The 16,880-nt window shown below is 42.8% G+C and overlaps 1 protein-coding gene across 2 annotated transcripts in view; it reads left to right on the top strand.

The window, feature by feature from the left end:
- The first annotated feature begins 654 nt into the window (after positions 1 to 654).
- TBX15 (T-box 15) overlaps positions 655 to 16,880 on the top strand; it is a 106,855-nt gene continuing 90,629 nt past the window's right edge. For both annotated transcript variants that reach the window (XM_027681497.1, XM_027681496.1), the window contains exon 1: positions 655 to 1,157. In XM_027681497.1, coding sequence (XP_027537298.1) covers positions 956 to 1,157 — 202 coding nt within the window. In that variant the 5' untranslated portion in view covers positions 655 to 955. The remainder of the gene's footprint in view (positions 1,158 to 16,880) is intronic.

Raw genomic sequence — 16,880 nt, 5'->3', positions numbered from 1 at the left:
AAAGCGACAAAAAGAAGCGGGAAAGGGGGAAAATTTATTTATATATAAAAAAATCCTCCTTCCCAAAGGGAAGGCGCTCCCACTACCCGTGTTTGTCTGGGTCTCTCTGCCAGCCCACGTCGGCCGCTCAGCCCCGCCGTTCCACGGACACGCATCGTTTTGAAGTGAAATTTCAACCCCCTCGAGACGTTGCTTCTGCCGGGCCAACACCGATTCCACCGGCAAGCGCAAGTAATACATGGCATAAATGACTTTTAAAAACACTCCCTCATCCGGCACCACTGGGTGGTAAAGCCCCTCTCGGGTACTTTGCGTGGGGATTAGCCAGCAGCAGTCTCTGGGAAATCTGGGTGCGGCGGAGAGAAGTGCGGGAGTTGTTACCTCTCTGCATTTAGAGCTATGGGTTTCCTACTGGCTCCCCGTTCTTCAAACAGTTAATTCTCCCGGCCGGTGCTCCAGGACTCAGATGGCCAAAATTCCTCTCCCTGAAGCCCGAGTCTCCCTTCCCTCCCCATTGGGTCGCAGCTTTTGGGTCTCTCCCGAGCTCTCCCTCCTATTGGCCGGGGACAGGTTTTTTTTTTTTCCTTTCTTTTTTTTTTCCTTGACAGGCGCACACAGCCTGCCTAACTCTTGGAGAAAAAAAAAATCCCAGAAGTTTGGATCAATCAGAGAGAGACAGAAGGAAAGGGGAGAAGGAAAAAAAAAAAAAATCCAGCCTGCAGCCCCTCTGAGCAAGTGCTGGGACCTGGGCTGAGCACACCCTCCCGGCTCTGCCTGCGGAGTATCTGCAGCCTCATGTAGTGCTTTCAGGAGACTGAGGGCTGGTTCTTCTGGGGGTGCAGCTGGGGAGGGGTGGGGGGGAAAAAGAAGCAAGAGGCTCTGCCTCTGGTCCCCGAGCTGTGCGCTCCCAGCCACTGGTCGCTCCTCTGCCCAAGGGCCTGGGCTGGGGGATAAGATGAGTGAGAGGCGAAGATCGGCGGTGGCCCTCAGCTCCCGAGCGCACGCATTCTCGGTAGAAGCCTTGATCGGGACAAATAAAAAGAGGAAACTGCGAGACTGGGAGGACAAGGGGCTGGATTTGTCCATGGAAAGCCTCAGCCCCAATGGCCAGCTGGGGGACAATGAAGACCCGACTCAGTGCCTGGACCTCAACCCCGGTTAGTGCGACTCCTTTCTCTTCGGGACTCCCCCGCCCGCCCCGCTCCCTCCCCGCCACTCGCCACTCGCTACCCGCCGGGAGAGCTGTACCCGGCAGCGTGTCCCAGAAAACATCCGGGACTGGGGGTAGAGGAAAAGGAAGCAGGATTTTTGCGGAGATTTCTTGGATTTTTTTTCCTTTCAGTTTCCGGGGACTTTTCTCCTACTCGCTGCGTCTCTTTTCCCCCCACAGCTCCATGATATCCCGGGAGGGGCGGCGTGCCGGCTCCGCTTTTTGTTTCTCCCCCTCTCCTCCCTCTCCGTGCCTGTCGGTCGCGATAGTCCTTCACGAGTGTCTCGGGACACGCGGTAGTCCTTGTTCCGGAGCTTCCCGGCCTCCGATCGCGGAATTGCCGGGTGGGTCGGGGGCAAAGGAGTGGGGTGCGACATGCACCCATCTCCTCCTTCCGAGTTGCCAGCTAACCCCCCGAGTCTGTTTCGTGGAGACCGTGCGCCGGAGTTTTCGGTGGAGGAGGAGGAGGAGTCCAGGATCAGCCCTGCACCGAGGCGGGTGTCGCCGGCTCCTCAGAGCGACGGGGACCCGCTACACACCCCTGCGGCGAGTTCCCACCCGAAGCCTCCCCGGGCTGGGCCGGGCCCGGCAGCGAGTGGCTGGGGGCCTGATCCGTCTCCCGGGATCGGGCCCACTGGGGCTCGGCGGCGCGGCCTCGCTCCGCTCCCGGGACGGAGCGCACAAGCCGCAGCGGAGGCCTGGGGAGACGGCGGAGGGGGTCCTACCCTCTCCTCCCTCTCCTACTGCTCCTGGCAGGGAAAAGGGCCTCAGTGGGTGAGAAGGACTCCGAGGAGTCCGGCCCCGGGGACCGGGGCGCATGGAGCAGCGCCGGGGCCGCGGTCCCTCGGCCGGCAGCACAGGGTTAGGGAAGAGGGAGAACAACACTTCCCTTCTTGTGTCTGTACTTTTAATTTTAAACTCTCGTTTATTTATTTTTATTTAAAGGGGTTCCAGTAGCTCGGAGCTATTATTTGGCTCCAGCGAAACCCCCGGTCTCCTCTTTTCCCTCCGGTCTTTTCTCTCCGGCCTAAACCGACGGTGCTGCGAAAGCAGCCGCGGACCCGCGACTACCCCGGGAGTGAAAACGCGCCAGGCCCCGTGCCTCCAACCCCCACTGCTCCCACGCCCTTCGCGCCTTCCCCACGCCACGCTCCCCAGCGTCTTAGAAAGGGACGGAGAGACCGGTCCCGAGCTTATAATTGTAGTGTGGGGAGAAAACGAATTTTAGGGGATTTAACTTCATTTTTAATATTCGGATGGGGGAAAAAGGTCAAGCGATTTCTTTGAGCAACACTGTGAGAAAAAGTGCAGAAATTTCCTCCAGTTGTGCCAAGTCCGCTCCGCCGCACTTGGAGAAGAAAACACCTTTTAAAAATTATTTTTATTTATTTTACATGACGTTCCCTGAGCTATCAGTAAGCATCAGCTCAAGATCCAGAAAAAACCAAGAAAACAAAAACAAACAAACAAACATAGAAAAAGGAGAAAAAAAAAAGATAAAGAGAGATAGAGGTGTCAAAAATATTTGCTGTAAAAAAAAATATTTAAAGTGGTTTTGAACGGAGCTAAAGACTGGGAACTCCGAAGACCTCGCCCAGCTACGCTCTCAAGGAACCGCAGTTCAATTTGCTTTGAATAGCAACAGCCCTTCCCGGTGCGGATCCTAAGGAGAAGTAGGTAAAATCTGCTGCCAGGGACGTCTCTTCCAGCGAAGGAACGTGAGTAAAGGAGAGGGGACAGCAGCGATCAAACAGTAAAAAGATAGCTCAGGTTTTCAGGGACTTCCCTGTTCAAAACAAAAAATCCAATGTCTAATAACAGAGCAGATCTGTGCGTCAGTCTTCTCTTTTTAGAACCGTTTTTCTTATTTTTTTAGCAGAAATAGGATATATTTTTGTATAGTCTAAAAGTTTAACTTGCCCTTTTCTCCACGAATTCGAAATGGAAAATTGGAAAACTCCCTCTGTGCCAGATTGGAGAGCGGGACAGAATGACTGCTAGTGCCTGAAACCTCAGAAAGCAAACGTGATGTTTTTCATAAAGCAAAGGAAATCAAGAACAGTTTGAGAAATAATTTTTAGGAGGTTGATAGACTTTAAATAAAGTCCACGAGTGTAATTTGCACAGTCACTTCATAAAACCTAATTCCTCCGAGGTGTACCTTTGCTCCTGGGTGAAAATTGATTAGCGGCTCTATAATGACCACCAAATTCCATCTTTACAAGACCTAATTAAGAACAAACTTTACACCTAAAGTATTTTAAACTTGCCAAATCTCCAACGATATAGCAAAAAAAAAAAAATTAGGAGGGGGAATTTTTATAGTGTCCCAAAGGTTCAACAGCCAAAGCCGCTGCCCCGAGTAGCGATGGGCTGTTCCTTCTGCTGGAGGGATTCTTGGTACGGTGTACCCACGGAGAAGCCGCAAGTGGTACAGTACGGGCTGGGAAATTATGTGTTGATTTTGCATGTGATAACGTAAATCGGGCTAGCCCCATTTATCGATCTTTTCGCGTAAAGTTCCTCCATTTCAGCTCAGGAGGGTCTGAAAATCATTCGCCGCGGGGAACTAAACACGGCCAAGGGCAGAGTAAGGCTTCCCTCTCCTTTTTAGAGATCTTTTCCGTACAGGCAGGTATCAGGATTTCTCTCCTACGCGCTGGCATGGATTTTCCTCTCCAACCTCCGGGGGTGGGGGTGAAGTGGGGGTGTCGGCGGGGTGGCCCCATTCCGCTCCCGGCGTTGGGGCTTCGCCGCCTTCGGTGCGGCTTTGTGCTGGACGCGTACAAACTGCAGCCCTGGGGGTGCGTGGGAGGCAGCGCTCCTTATCTCCCTGTCTTGGCGGAATTCTCGACCCCTTATGTGCCATTTTACAGCCGTGCCCAAACACTTCGACGATGATATTGGCGATACTGAGTCACCCCGAGAGACCTCCTCGCGCTCCGGGGCCGCATCTTCCTGGGAGAAGTGAGATGGCAGGCTGGGAGGTGGCGGTTTGGGTGTGGTATGGGGAAGGGTGAGAAAAGCAAGCGGATAATCCCCCAAGTTTATAAAAAATATCTCCTGAATATCCAAGTTATTTATGTCTCAGCCATGAATCTTGTCGCTAGAGTTAATGCGCTTTTTTACGAGACTCATTTAAAAGGGGGATAAATCTGGATTTTAATCACGTGCGGGTTCTAATCACGACGTTGTGAAAAGGAATTCGGTATTACAAGCAGCTCTCACCGTCTCTCTCCCCACCCCGTCCACCTGGGGCGCGCCGGGCGTGGGGCCGCGGCCGGGCCGGCGGGAGGCAGGGCTCGCCCCGGGGCTCAGTGAAGACTTCCCAGCTGCTGCCCCGCCATCGGGCTGGGCCGGGCTCCCGGCATCCTCCACCGGTCCTCGGTTCTCGCCGCGGAGAGGCGAGAGGAGCAGGAGAGTGGAGGGGCGCCCCTCCGTCCCCTTGACAGGTTTGGTTTCAGAGGGCAGCAAAACAATGGGCTCGGGTGTCTTCTGGGTATTTATAGATTTAACCTGAGCAGCGCAAAGGTCACGGGGGGCCCGGGGGTTGTCTGCCTTGATGTCTATATTGTTTACCGTCGTTTACGGCGATGGCATTCGTCGACCCTTCCCTCCGCCACCCTAAGGGCCCAGGGACAGACCGAGGCAGAGCCGAGCGCGCTCCTTTCCCTGTAGGCGCGTTTTCCCCAACAGAAGCACGGCTGCTCCCCTAGAGGGTCGGGATCGCTTCACTGTGAGAGGAGAACAGGCGCTTCAGAGGCAGAACAAAACGGTGCGGTTAAAAAGATGGAATTTTTCGGCTTTGGGACGGTCCTTTTCCTCGCAAAGAAACTCGCGAGTCAAGTTTGTAAACGAATTTTGGCAGTGCAGTCCTTGTATCACACATCCTATTGGCATTTTTGATTGCAGAAATTAAAAGTGCCCATATCGCTTAAAAAAATCCCAGACCACCTGAAAACAAACTAACAAACACCCAAACAACAAACTAAACCAAAAGAAAACAAGGCATTGTTGGGAGTTTAATTTTTCGTTCCCTATGTTTATCTGAATCTACATTAGGGGACTACTGCGAGGTTTTGCAACGAGAGAAAACAATAAGGCACACATTTTAAGACCTACAACGTGTTTATTACAGCTGCTTATCCATAAGATTAAGATCCGAGAGCTTGACAAAGCCTTCCGTGGCTGTCAAGAGTAAAGCCTCCATCTCTTTTACTGAGGCATGTTCTCCTGCCTCTCCCGGCAGGTTGCACGGGTGTCCATCCCAATCCCGCTCCGCCGCAGGGCTCCTGCTCCTCCTCGCCCCCGGTCAAACCCCCTCCACCGGCGGGAGTGCGGAAGCCACGCAGTCCGTCCACCTTCCGGAGAGGCAAACAGATTTTAACAGCAGGAGAAATGCGATTGATCATATGTGACCTGTCTTTATTTTTTTGTTCAATACCCCTGCTTCCAAATGCTCATATTGATGAAGTCCCGTTCTTTGAGCAGTGGCTGTTACAGCCGCGAATAGGGAGCGACCTAACTTAATTTTTCGCTTCAGCTTTTTTTTGAGTGCTCGGTGGATGGGACTAGGATTTCAAGTGCTGGCAGAGAACGTTTTCTCGTCTCTTCCCTGAGGTAGAGCGCACTGGTTTACATCGCCCTTTGCATGGTCCTCGAGGCTCGCCAATGAGCAATGCTCTGTAACAACGAGGTGTTAAGACAGAGTGTCAGCTTTGGCTTGGGACTGGGAGTTATTGATGCGAAGTCTTTCTAACAAATTTGTGTATGACTGGGATTGTATGAATTCATTTCACCTGTTGAATCATCAGTTTTCCTCTTTGAGAGAGGACACCGAGCTCAGATCCATTGATCCCTTGTGTACACGATGGAAGGAAAGGCAAAAATCTGACCCTCCTAATGCCTCTGCTCCCCCCATGCTCCAGCCGCAGAGCTAATGCTCTCTCCCTTCTCAGAGGAGACAATCACAGGAGGCAGATGGATCTGTCCAGATGAGAGCCAGGAGAGCCCTGTGGGGGCTCGGGAAAGGGTTGTCTTAGTCAAGTTCATACAACTCTGACCTTGGAGCCAGGGGAGACTGAGAGCGAGAAGGATTTGTCCCTGCGATATCATGCGTCTTACTGACTTGGTGAATTCCTGCTGCTGGGTTTGTGAAACTCTTCCTGCAGAGAGGTGAATTGCTCACACCGTATTAAGAGGGCAGGTAATAGAAAAATAGAGACAAACCTTACAGTGTAGCAGAGCATTAGAAAAAGCACAGCGTGGCAAACAACTTTCCCCTCTCTTTCATACATATTTCAAATCTGCAGCATTTTTTACCCAGGTTTATTCCATCTGTTGGGAAGGGGAAAACTGCTGTTTCAAAAGATGTTTCTTACCTTTGACAAGAACTTCAGGAGAATCCAAAAAGCTTCTGTTACAAGCAAAAGTCAAGTAATTCTTTACAAACCATCAATCACTTCTCCCTCCTTCCATATGGGACTGAGCGCTTATATCAAATATCAGCCTAGCTATCCTCTCCTCAGGCAGAAGTGTTCTGTTTTATCTGTATCTGTCTTCAAGGAAAACTGATATTTTTTTCAGATGGAAAAGTTGAAAGATGTCTTCCAAGAGTGCTACGTTCAGGAAAGAGCATTTGCATTATTTTAAAACACAGTCGGCGCCACTAGAGTCACTTCTATTCGCACAGATCACTGTGTGAACAGATTCTGTTCCTATTGTAATCAGTTGGATTTTTGTATGAATCTTAGGTCTCCAAAGATTAAAACTTTTTTTTAACCTATCTTTTTTCCTGCCTTCTCATCTAGATTAATAAGCTTACGCTAGTTTTAATAGTGCACTAAAATCAGTCTGAGGGTATTCAGAAAATTCCTGGATATATTGAGACAGGATCATATGGCGTTTACATCAGTTCCTTTTGCAAGTAAAATCCATTCAACTGTGATTTAAATCACCCTGTATTGAGATCTGTACTTTACACTGATGATGTAAAATCAAGTTCAATGAAAAAAGCTTAACTTTTCTAAAAGTAGCAATGTTTCAGAGAACAACAGAGTTTCTGGGAGAGGCTGAGCCTTTTAGTGCCTTCTGATGGAATTACAGGATTTTATGCGAACTCTTAGCTCTCTGACAGTGCAATTACTTTGCAATAATGGGATGGGAAGCTATGTTTAAATCCTGACAGCAAAAGGAGGGTGGGTATACATGCAAATGGGCAGTATTTGTCAGCCTGGGAGCTGTGTGGCTCCATTGGGAAGAGCAGCTGTGGGCACCTGGGTGTACAGGAAAAGGCAGGCAACTGGGATCTTCCCAGTGCTCCAGTTCCTAATCTCGGCCAGAATAGCTCTGCGTAGAAGAACATAGAAAGATTTGGCTTTTATGGCTTTTTATTTGAACCAGTGTTTCCACAGGGAGAGTACTATCCAGCAATGCTGAGACATTTTTGTTTCCAGAGAAAAAAAAAAAAGGTGTAGCTTTTTGTTGCTTATATCCAGTACTGTTTAAAATAGGTTACTATTGCAACCTTAAAGCCTGTGAAACATCTGCTGTCTCAAAAATACAATCCTGTTGCATTTCTTGTGTTAAAAGCTGTTGCATGCTCTGGTGAGAAGTTCTGGGGAAAGATAACATAGTGGTATGGTAAAATTAAATTGAAATCTCTTTGAAAGCAGATTAAGAATTTTTAAAACTCTGAAAGGCAACATAGTGCCAGCTCAAATTCAAGCAACAATATTTGTGCCAAGGGCATCTTTTAATTGCATATTCTGCAAGGTCAGAAAACAATGAATCAGTAAATCAATCCAAGAAGTGACAAAAGCACTTGTTACAATAATATTTACAATAATATTTCCATATACCCTTTGCTCAATTGAGCTATTGATCTGACTGTATTTTGAAGATGGTGAAAGGACTGTCTGAGTCAGTCCCCTGTGACAGTGGGTTGTCTGATGGTTGCTGCGTATTTGCAAGTGCAACCTTGCAGCTGTTGGAGGGAAGGATTCACCTAGCAAATATCTTAGACCAGAACATACCAATTTGCAGCAATAGAGAATTTCTGAGGATTTTTCATTTTGAGATGCAGTAGAAAAGAAGTGAAGATTGTGAGGATTCATTTAGATTGAGTTTAATAAAAGCTTTTTTTTTTTTTTTTACTTCACTGAGAATCAGGAAAACTTAGGATTTGACCAGCCTTTAAATATTATTTTTGTATCATCAAACTATCTAAAGTTTTTAAGTTATGCAACCATTTTAAAATTTGCAGTTAAAAAAAATAAGGCATTTTTATTTATATATAGTACTCAAATAAAGCATTTGGCCATTCAAAACTGCTTCCCAATTTTTCTTCTTCTAAAAATCAAAGTTCTTTGCCGAGTTCTGTAGGATTTAATGAAGTTTTCTTTTCTCCAAAGCTGTGTTTTTGTTGTTGATTCACTATATATATATATGTTTATATATATATATAAAATATTAAACTAAACTCTTGCATGGTAGAACTCAGCCCTTGTCATAGTGGATGGTTTCACTTCACTGTCTCTGCACCTCTTCATTCTTCTCAAGACTTTTGCTTTCTGCGAAGGAAATCTTCCAGTATCGTTAAATGGACATTCTCAGCTATGTCTACATGTGTAGCTCTTGGAAAAGAGCTTAGGAAGAAATTACTTCCAACCACCTTTAAAAGAACCAATTTAGAGTTTCTAAAGAGTACTTAACCAACTGGTTAAAAACTGACACAAATCATATTAATAATCAGCACATTTATATGAATACAGCCACAGCAAAAATTGTTTGAAAATCATTGGGCCAGAGCACACAGAATAGTTATGAATGACTTACAGTTCTTTGACTTCACTCAGGGACTGGATGCACTCTTGGTTAGCATTGACATTTTTCCCATGACCAATGAATTAACAAACCCAAGCCTCTTCTTTTAGGAGCTTCAGGAAATGGAGAACTCCCTGATCAGAAACCTACCCCAAAACTAAGGGGAAAATTGAAGACACCACAGTGTCTTTGCTTTTAATAAGAGTGAAGAACTGTGCATTGTATACTTCTTAAGAAGCTGCACTAGTAATAGCAAAATCCTTAAAGAAGATACCAGCAGATGCCATCATCTGTGAGGATGCCCATGCACATAAAATAATTCTAATGAGAACATGTTATAACATTTAGAAATTCATGGTGCATATGATGAGAAGGTTAGGGAGTCTTCAAAAATAGGTTCTTCTTGATTTATCCCTGAAATGCCTGTAGATCAGTTTTGTAAATCTGAGTCTGCAAGGAAGAAGGGACCTTGGGAATAGATGGAGAAATTGACAGACAGACATTTTTTTTCACCTAATCACTGCACTGGATTGTCCTCAATCCTTCTCTGAGGATCCTATTAAATGGTCAGTTATTAAATGTTCCTAGCTCTTATTGTCTTCACATTTGACCACTTTTACAAGCATCACTTCATTTGATGAAGAAATTATCCCAGTGCTGCTCTGCCATCCCTCTTTCATCTTAGAATGTGGATGCACTTTGCACAGAAAAATATCGCAAATTTATTTTTGTTGTGCTTTAAGCAGTCTTTCTTGTCAGGGTGAAAAAATAGTAGAAGAAGGCCTGTTGAGCGTTCCCTTGTACTCTCTCAGACCTTAATGGAAATACTCTCACTGGCTTTTTTGAAAGCAAACTTCTTCCTTGAGGTTCTGCTAGACTCTGCTGCTGCCTTAACTTGTAATAAAATACCATGCAAGAATTGGGATTGGCAATTTTAAATTTTTAGTTGACATATCCTCTTGTGAAATTGTGTATTGCCCCTGAGTTGGTTCTTTTATTTAATAAAGACTTTGGAAGTGTCCTATGACATTGCATAAATCAGTAGCATGAAGGCTGTTGGAAGCACACTTAGGAGGCAGCTGCTAAAGGTGGGCCTGATTCTGTGAGAAGCCAAGTATCTGCATTTTAAAGGGTTTTATGGTGCTGATTTTCAAGGGTGCAGCTTTTGTGACCTAATTTTCAGTGGCGTTAAGAACTTGTAATCGCCATGGAGATCTTGGCCTCTCACTTGATTTTTGCTCTGAGACACCCTAAACAGACAGCCATGGCCAGAAGGTAGCCTTCCTCTCACCACAACTGTCAGGACTGGAATAATTTTGGCTTATATATGGGGATTTCTTTTTTGTGCCAGTCTGTAGGAGTTAAATAATCATGACGGTGAGGTTAATGCCTGGGAGATCACTTTTATGCTATAGATGGATCATGTTTGCTCTTCAGATTTGCTGCAAATGCCTGATGGTGTGAAAACTATCAGGCTGGAACAGATACAGGTTTCTGGATTATGCCCGTCTTCACAATTTCTAAGTGCTCCTGCCCTTTCATTGTGTAATAAAATAAAATTGTGCTCCATACAAGGCAACAAGGCTGTTATTTTTAAACTGAAAAGTAGGTTTTTTCTTAAGAAAGCTTAATCTTTTTTACACCAGAAGGTTGTAGGAAGCTAGGAATATATAGAATATGGCCCATGACTGTGGGTGCCTAATGGTTTTTATTTTGCTCTGGAATTTAAAAGATAAATAGAAGATTTATTATTGTAGGATTTGGGGGTTTCCTGTGCCAAGCTCCTTGGATCAAATAAAAAAAAGTCTTCATTTACCATCAAACAACCCCAGCAAAGTCTCCATCTGCCTAGTGGCAAGCCAGGCGCATTATTCGCTTCAATGCTGGGGAGTGTTAGCCACATAAGACTGTAACATCACAGTTCTGTTATGCAGGTCCCTGCAACTCTGACGGAGTGGCAGAGAGCCTACACTGCCCCATTAGAGACTGCTTGGATTATTCTGTGCATAGTAATTCTGTTTACTCCATAACTCAGGAAATTGTGCCTGGGCTGGGGAAAGGGAGGGCAGCTGTGGAAGTGCCTAGCAGTGTGCTGTAACAGAAATGGACAATAATTAATAGTTTTTGTGAAAATATAGGCATATAATGCAACTTCAGGAAGTTAAACCCCCTCATTCTGCTTCTTGGAATGAAAAATTCGATTGTGAATTGGCTGTTTATTAGAGTGTTTCAAGACTGATTGCTTAAGTTATATTAAGATACTGAGCTTCATTTATCTGGAGTAATTTGGGAATAACTGATTTAGAAAAAGTGGAAGGAGGCTGGACTGAGTACATATGGGGCACATAAGCAAGTAATCCAGTATGGTTACAGCCCTTAACAGAAAAGCAGTTCAAACCCAAAGGAGCATGGAAAATGTCTGGGGCATTTTTTGGCTCTGTTCTTTTGCAATGTCAGATGCCCTGCCCCAGTCGTGCTCTCAGACACCTGCTGGACTGAAACGTCTGGGGACTTCTGTAGGTGCTGACTCGTCCTTGAGCTGAGAAAACATAGTAAAATAGTACATCAAGAATAAGAGGGCTGTAGCTCAGCCTGGATGAGGACTGGGTGCCCCATATTGCTCTGAGGGGCTCACTTGAACTGGACAGGGGACATAATGCACTAGGGAATGCACTGGGTTAATGTTGTGTTTACAGAGTTACATGTGCACATTATCCTCCTGGGAATTAAGTGAAATCAGGCAAAATCAGGAAGAGATGAGTTAATAGGGGTAAAGGAGTAGAAAACCAGGCAGAAAGGGGAATCACAATTGGGAAGGCAGAGGAGAATGAGGCAGGAAAGGGAGTAGTTCAGGCCTTCATTTCCTACCCACCAGCTGCTCTCGGCATGAGAAGAAATTAGAAACTGTTTTCAGACTTTCTCCCTGCATCTGGGTACCTTCCTGGTTCATTTGCCCCCTGCCCCCCCGCCCCTAGAATAATGAATAACGTTGTTCTTATAAATGAAATATACTCTTCAAAATGGTTTCTGAAGGCAACTTAGTACATTATATGAGTAAATGTAATAATTTGGTGTAGCTTAGATATGTAAGAGGGGGGAAACAGTAAACCTCTCAAATAAGCAGAAGTTTTCATGAAAAAGAGCAGGGTTTCTTCCCATGGTCCTTGTTCTCCATGGTTTAATGCAAAAAAGTTAGGAATTTCGGGAAAAATTATGAAGCTCTTCTAGAGGAAATATTTTCTCTTACAGCAAACTCCACAGGATTTTTTAGAATATTATTTAAAATCCTATTTGCAACTTTTACCACTTTATTCAGGCCTGCAGCCTTTTTATAGTATATAGATGTTACGCATGGAGTTGTCTATTTTATTATGCAGTTGCATTGGCTGTACATTATTGATTTCCATTGCATATAAACATCATATGTTTCAGTGCTTTATGGTATTAATATTTAAATTTTCAGTATACAGAAGTTTTTTGCATTCCTGAGTGACTATGTTAGTCATTATTGCAATGAGTGTAGTTATTTATTCTATAGGCATACCTACAGGCAATTTCTAATTACTAATTAAATAATGCATAGCACATTTCTTATTGTTAAGGACATAATTAAACTCAATTTATGATAATCAAGTACTACAGACAATTTGATCTTCTCCCTCTCCTCAGAATTTCTACTTATTATTTTTTTTGTGTGTTTTTCCTGGGAGCATGGGTGGAGGGAAGAGGGAGGCAGATTTTTTTAAAGATGTCTGTCTGGCTAGGACCCCATAACTTAAATCAAGAGTCACAAATAGTAGCAATGGTTTCTTGTTACACTTATTTGTAGTGGAATGAGAATATTTATTTGTGAGCTCACCCTGAATAATTTCGTATATGAATATTCAAACATCTACTGAGTATTCATGAAAATGCTTGACAGTCTTGAATTAAAATATAAGTAATTACATCTTAGATAGTTGCTATTTGCTGTAGCATTTATACAGTGATGTTTGCTGTGCAGATAAATGGAAAGAAAAAGCTTATTATTATTGTCGTCTAATGAAATGTATAGCAGTTATTTTGTATTTCTGTCCTGAAAATTGTGTGGGTTTTTTCAATCTTTTTTTTTTTTTCTATTTCTGCTTCCTTTTTTATTTTATTCCAAGTTCACAGTTGTAGTATTTTTTACTTGTCTGAGTCATGACTTTTCTCCTGCATGTCAGGGTGCTTGTTCAGCTCTATTTCTAAAGCAAGAGGTGATTCATTGTTAGCACTTGGGCCGTTGCATGTACTTAGACTGTTGACTCTTTGTGACAGCCTGATGATCTCCCCTGCTTACATTTAAGAGTACAGCAGAGCATCGATTCACATCCAGGGCTTCAGGGCATTACAGTTGCACAAAGAATAATATTTTGAAGGTGTTGCTGGTTACTCACCGTCCTTTTATAAGACAACACTCACACGAACTGTTTACACTGTAGTTGGCTAATTTTTTTCTCATGTACATACTAAGATGTGATTTTCATTGCATATGCCAGACTTTGCTTCTTTGAGCACAGCAGGTCAAATGCTCATAACTCTTCCCCTGTACCTCCACCATAGGGGAAAAAGGGACTTCAACCAGGGTTTGTCATTATTTTACTTGTGGTCTGAGTTTGACATAATTTAATAATAAATTCAAAAGCATGGTCGATGATATTTGAGTAGGAACTCAAATTTCAGCACAGTGGAAACCCTAAATGAAGAAATAATGAAAGTAGAGTTATGTGAGGTAGAACAGAGGTCTTGTTTTGTTTCAGTGCACAATCAATTACAGGTGAAATTGCCATTTATAAAGGAATATTTTGTAAAAAAAAAAAAAGAAATTCCTGAGCTATGTTTCCTCATCCTCTGCCTAAGATGTTGGGGAAAGAAACTCTTTCTTCTTGTATATTTTAACAATAAACAAGGGAATAGAAAGCAGTAATTTCTTTTTTTGCAAAGGCAGAGGAATCTGAAGCTGAAGGCTTAGTTTGCAGAGTTTGTAGGGCAATTAGAAATAACAGGATTCCCAATTCAAATGATTGGCTCAAAATGCAACCTTATTTAGGAAGGAAAGCACAGGAATAAGTCGGTGATTGAGTCTCTTGCACAAGGAATATGCCAGATTGGAGATCTAACATTCCCATTTTCTTCAATTAAATTTTGACTACCCTCACACAAATAAAAAAGTTATTTTTTTTTTACAAGGACACGACTTTCAAAAGCTATTTTAAATTATTTTTTCTTTGTTTCACTTCAGAAGAGTGTGTAGATCCCTATTTGAGGCCACATTCAACAAGCAGCTGAGAACTCTAGCCCATTTGGTTACAGTATTTAAAAAAAACATAACAGTGACAATGATGTATACAAAGTATTTAATACTCCCCATTTTTAATAAATATAGTTCTCCCTCTCTCTTTTTGCTTTTGTTCTAGGATTTCTTTTGTTTAAGAATTGAGGATTTTTTTTTCAGGGAAGACTTCCCAGCTACTCTTAACAGCTCAGAAAAAGTGACTGTTTAATATTGATCAGAACTCTAATTCCATTTTACTTGCTATACACTTCCTCCACATTGTCTGCATGTATAAGTGTCTTTCTCTATAGGTAGATTTATTATATGTACATGTATATATTATATATATAATACATATTATTACATATATGTATTATATATGATATTATACCAGTATTTTTCTTTTTTTATAGGAATGTAGCATATTCTTTTCCTAAGGCCACTAAAACACCAAATTTGAACATTTAACATATTTTAAGTATTTTAGAAATACCAGTCTTCTCTATTCCTATTTTGCAGTTACAGTTTTTTATGGCAACTAGTATTAGATACCAATGCTACATTTGGTGGCTAAAAATAAGAGAATTGTGCTCTGCGATAGGTTTCATACATTTGATAATGAAAGCTCCTTTCATTTAACAATGAAATTTTCACACCTGGTTTTGTATAGAGCAGGGAAAAAAAGGCCTTGCTTTTTAGTAGGAGAAGCATTGTTTTATGTATTGATTTATCCAATTAAGTTTGCAGCAAGCACCTAATGTTCAGAAGTTGAGTCTTTGCTGTCTTTGGTGAGAACCACTCAAACCCAAGAGCATTTCCCTTTACCCAGCAGATATATTTGTGGCAGCAAGGTTTTTGCCCCAGGGCAAAAGTGGATTTGAAATCCTCTTTTAGAAGGGCAATTCAAAAAATTCACTGTGTTAAACAGAAGTGCAAAAAGCTCTTTTAATGAAAGACAGATTGTAAGCATTTGCCTAAGATTATCACGCTGCTAAACTGAAGCAGAGCAGCCGAAATTCCTGCATCATTTACATCCCATGAGCAAGGCGAGAGCAAAAGCTGGAGGGAAAATATTTGATAATGTGGGAGCAAACAGCTGTGAGAAAGAAAAAGCTGCACTTTCAGTTGCTGAATCTCTTAGGAAAAGAAAATAATAGTTTAGTCAAAGCCAAATGAAGCAAGCCCTGGGCTGTGTGATGCCATTAATTGTTACAGGGACACTCTCAACATGGATTTAAAAAAGAAAGATCAGTTCTGATGTCCTCCAGTTTCTTCTCTCTTTAAATACTCTGGCTGGCACTTAAAAGTGTATAAAACTTTAATTTTTGTTCCTGGGATCTTTCCCTCTTTATGTTTGCAAAGATGGTTTCTGTTAGACAGTTTCCTCCTTGCTATCTGAGGCCCTGATCCTGCCAAAATGTATTCATGGCCTTTATTGCAGTGAGCCTCCCATCCAAACCCCTCCCAGCAGGAAAGGTGAGCTCACATTTATGTGTTTGTAGGAGCAGCGCCTAATTGTAGGGGAAATGGAAACTGTACAGAGTTCTGTCTCTGGCACAAAATAAACAATAGAGAATATGGAGTAAAAGGTATTTCTTTAATACTTCAATTATAAAAGCAATAGAATTAATCTGTAACTTCAGTAAGAGATACACCCTTCAGAGAGAAATGTAATTTTTCATATTCTAAGTATATAGTTTTAAGCAGAAGTAGCTATTAAAATAGCATATCTTGAAATTATTTTACTTGTGAGGTGAGGAATCAGATTCTTTATTTTCATCCTATATCTTCCTTTCAATGTAAAACTGTCAAGCCCTTTTGTTGCTTTCCACTGAACTCCAGTGGGACTTTGATTTTATTTCCCTCATGCATGATCTTATTTCACACATTTAGCAGTTCTGATGGTGGAACTTTAGTTTAGTCCACTCAGAAATTGTAGTATTTATTAAATCATTTTTTATGGTCATAACAAAAGACAGAATGTTGAAAAAAATTAAACTGTGACCCCTTAAATGTCCTTTTTCAGAAAAATAGTCTCACCGAAGTTTCTGTGAGCCAAAAAGTAGATCAGATGCAATTTAAGCATTTACTTGAGCCTAAAAGCCTAACCAGCATTTGAAAATGGTTGGGGGACAAAAAAGAGTGAGCTTAATTTATTTACATGCCTTCAAAGATACTATCAAGTTTTAAAGTATGGTATTGCCATGCATGACTGTAATTGAAAAATCTAGTCTAGCCATAACATGCTACCTTTACCTTGTGCTCGAGCTGGTTGAGATAAAGACTGCAAACCTGCTCATCTTATAAAGCTTGGTAAAGTTACTACACAAACTGCTATTGGACCCAACATGAAGATTGGGAATGATAGAGGACTGAGATGTTAGGTGAGAAATTTTCTTTCTTTCTGGCTATCAGCCTGAGGTAAAAGTTATGGAAAGGTGTTTTGCTATTACTCAGTTTTTGGACTGCAGCTGCAGGGAAATTATGACGAAGAGAGGTAATCTTTATTTCTTGTTCTCTCTTCTTGCACACTGGTGCAGCTATTTTACT

The sequence above is a fragment of the Neopelma chrysocephalum genome, unplaced genomic scaffold (genome assembly GCF_003984885.1).
Source record: "Neopelma chrysocephalum unplaced genomic scaffold, ASM398488v2 Primary Assembly neopelma1_60, whole genome shotgun sequence".
Lineage (NCBI taxonomy): Eukaryota > Metazoa > Chordata > Aves > Passeriformes > Pipridae > Neopelma > Neopelma chrysocephalum.
The sequence above is the reverse complement of the archived record's forward strand: the minus strand, read 5'-3'. Positions and strand labels throughout refer to the sequence as shown.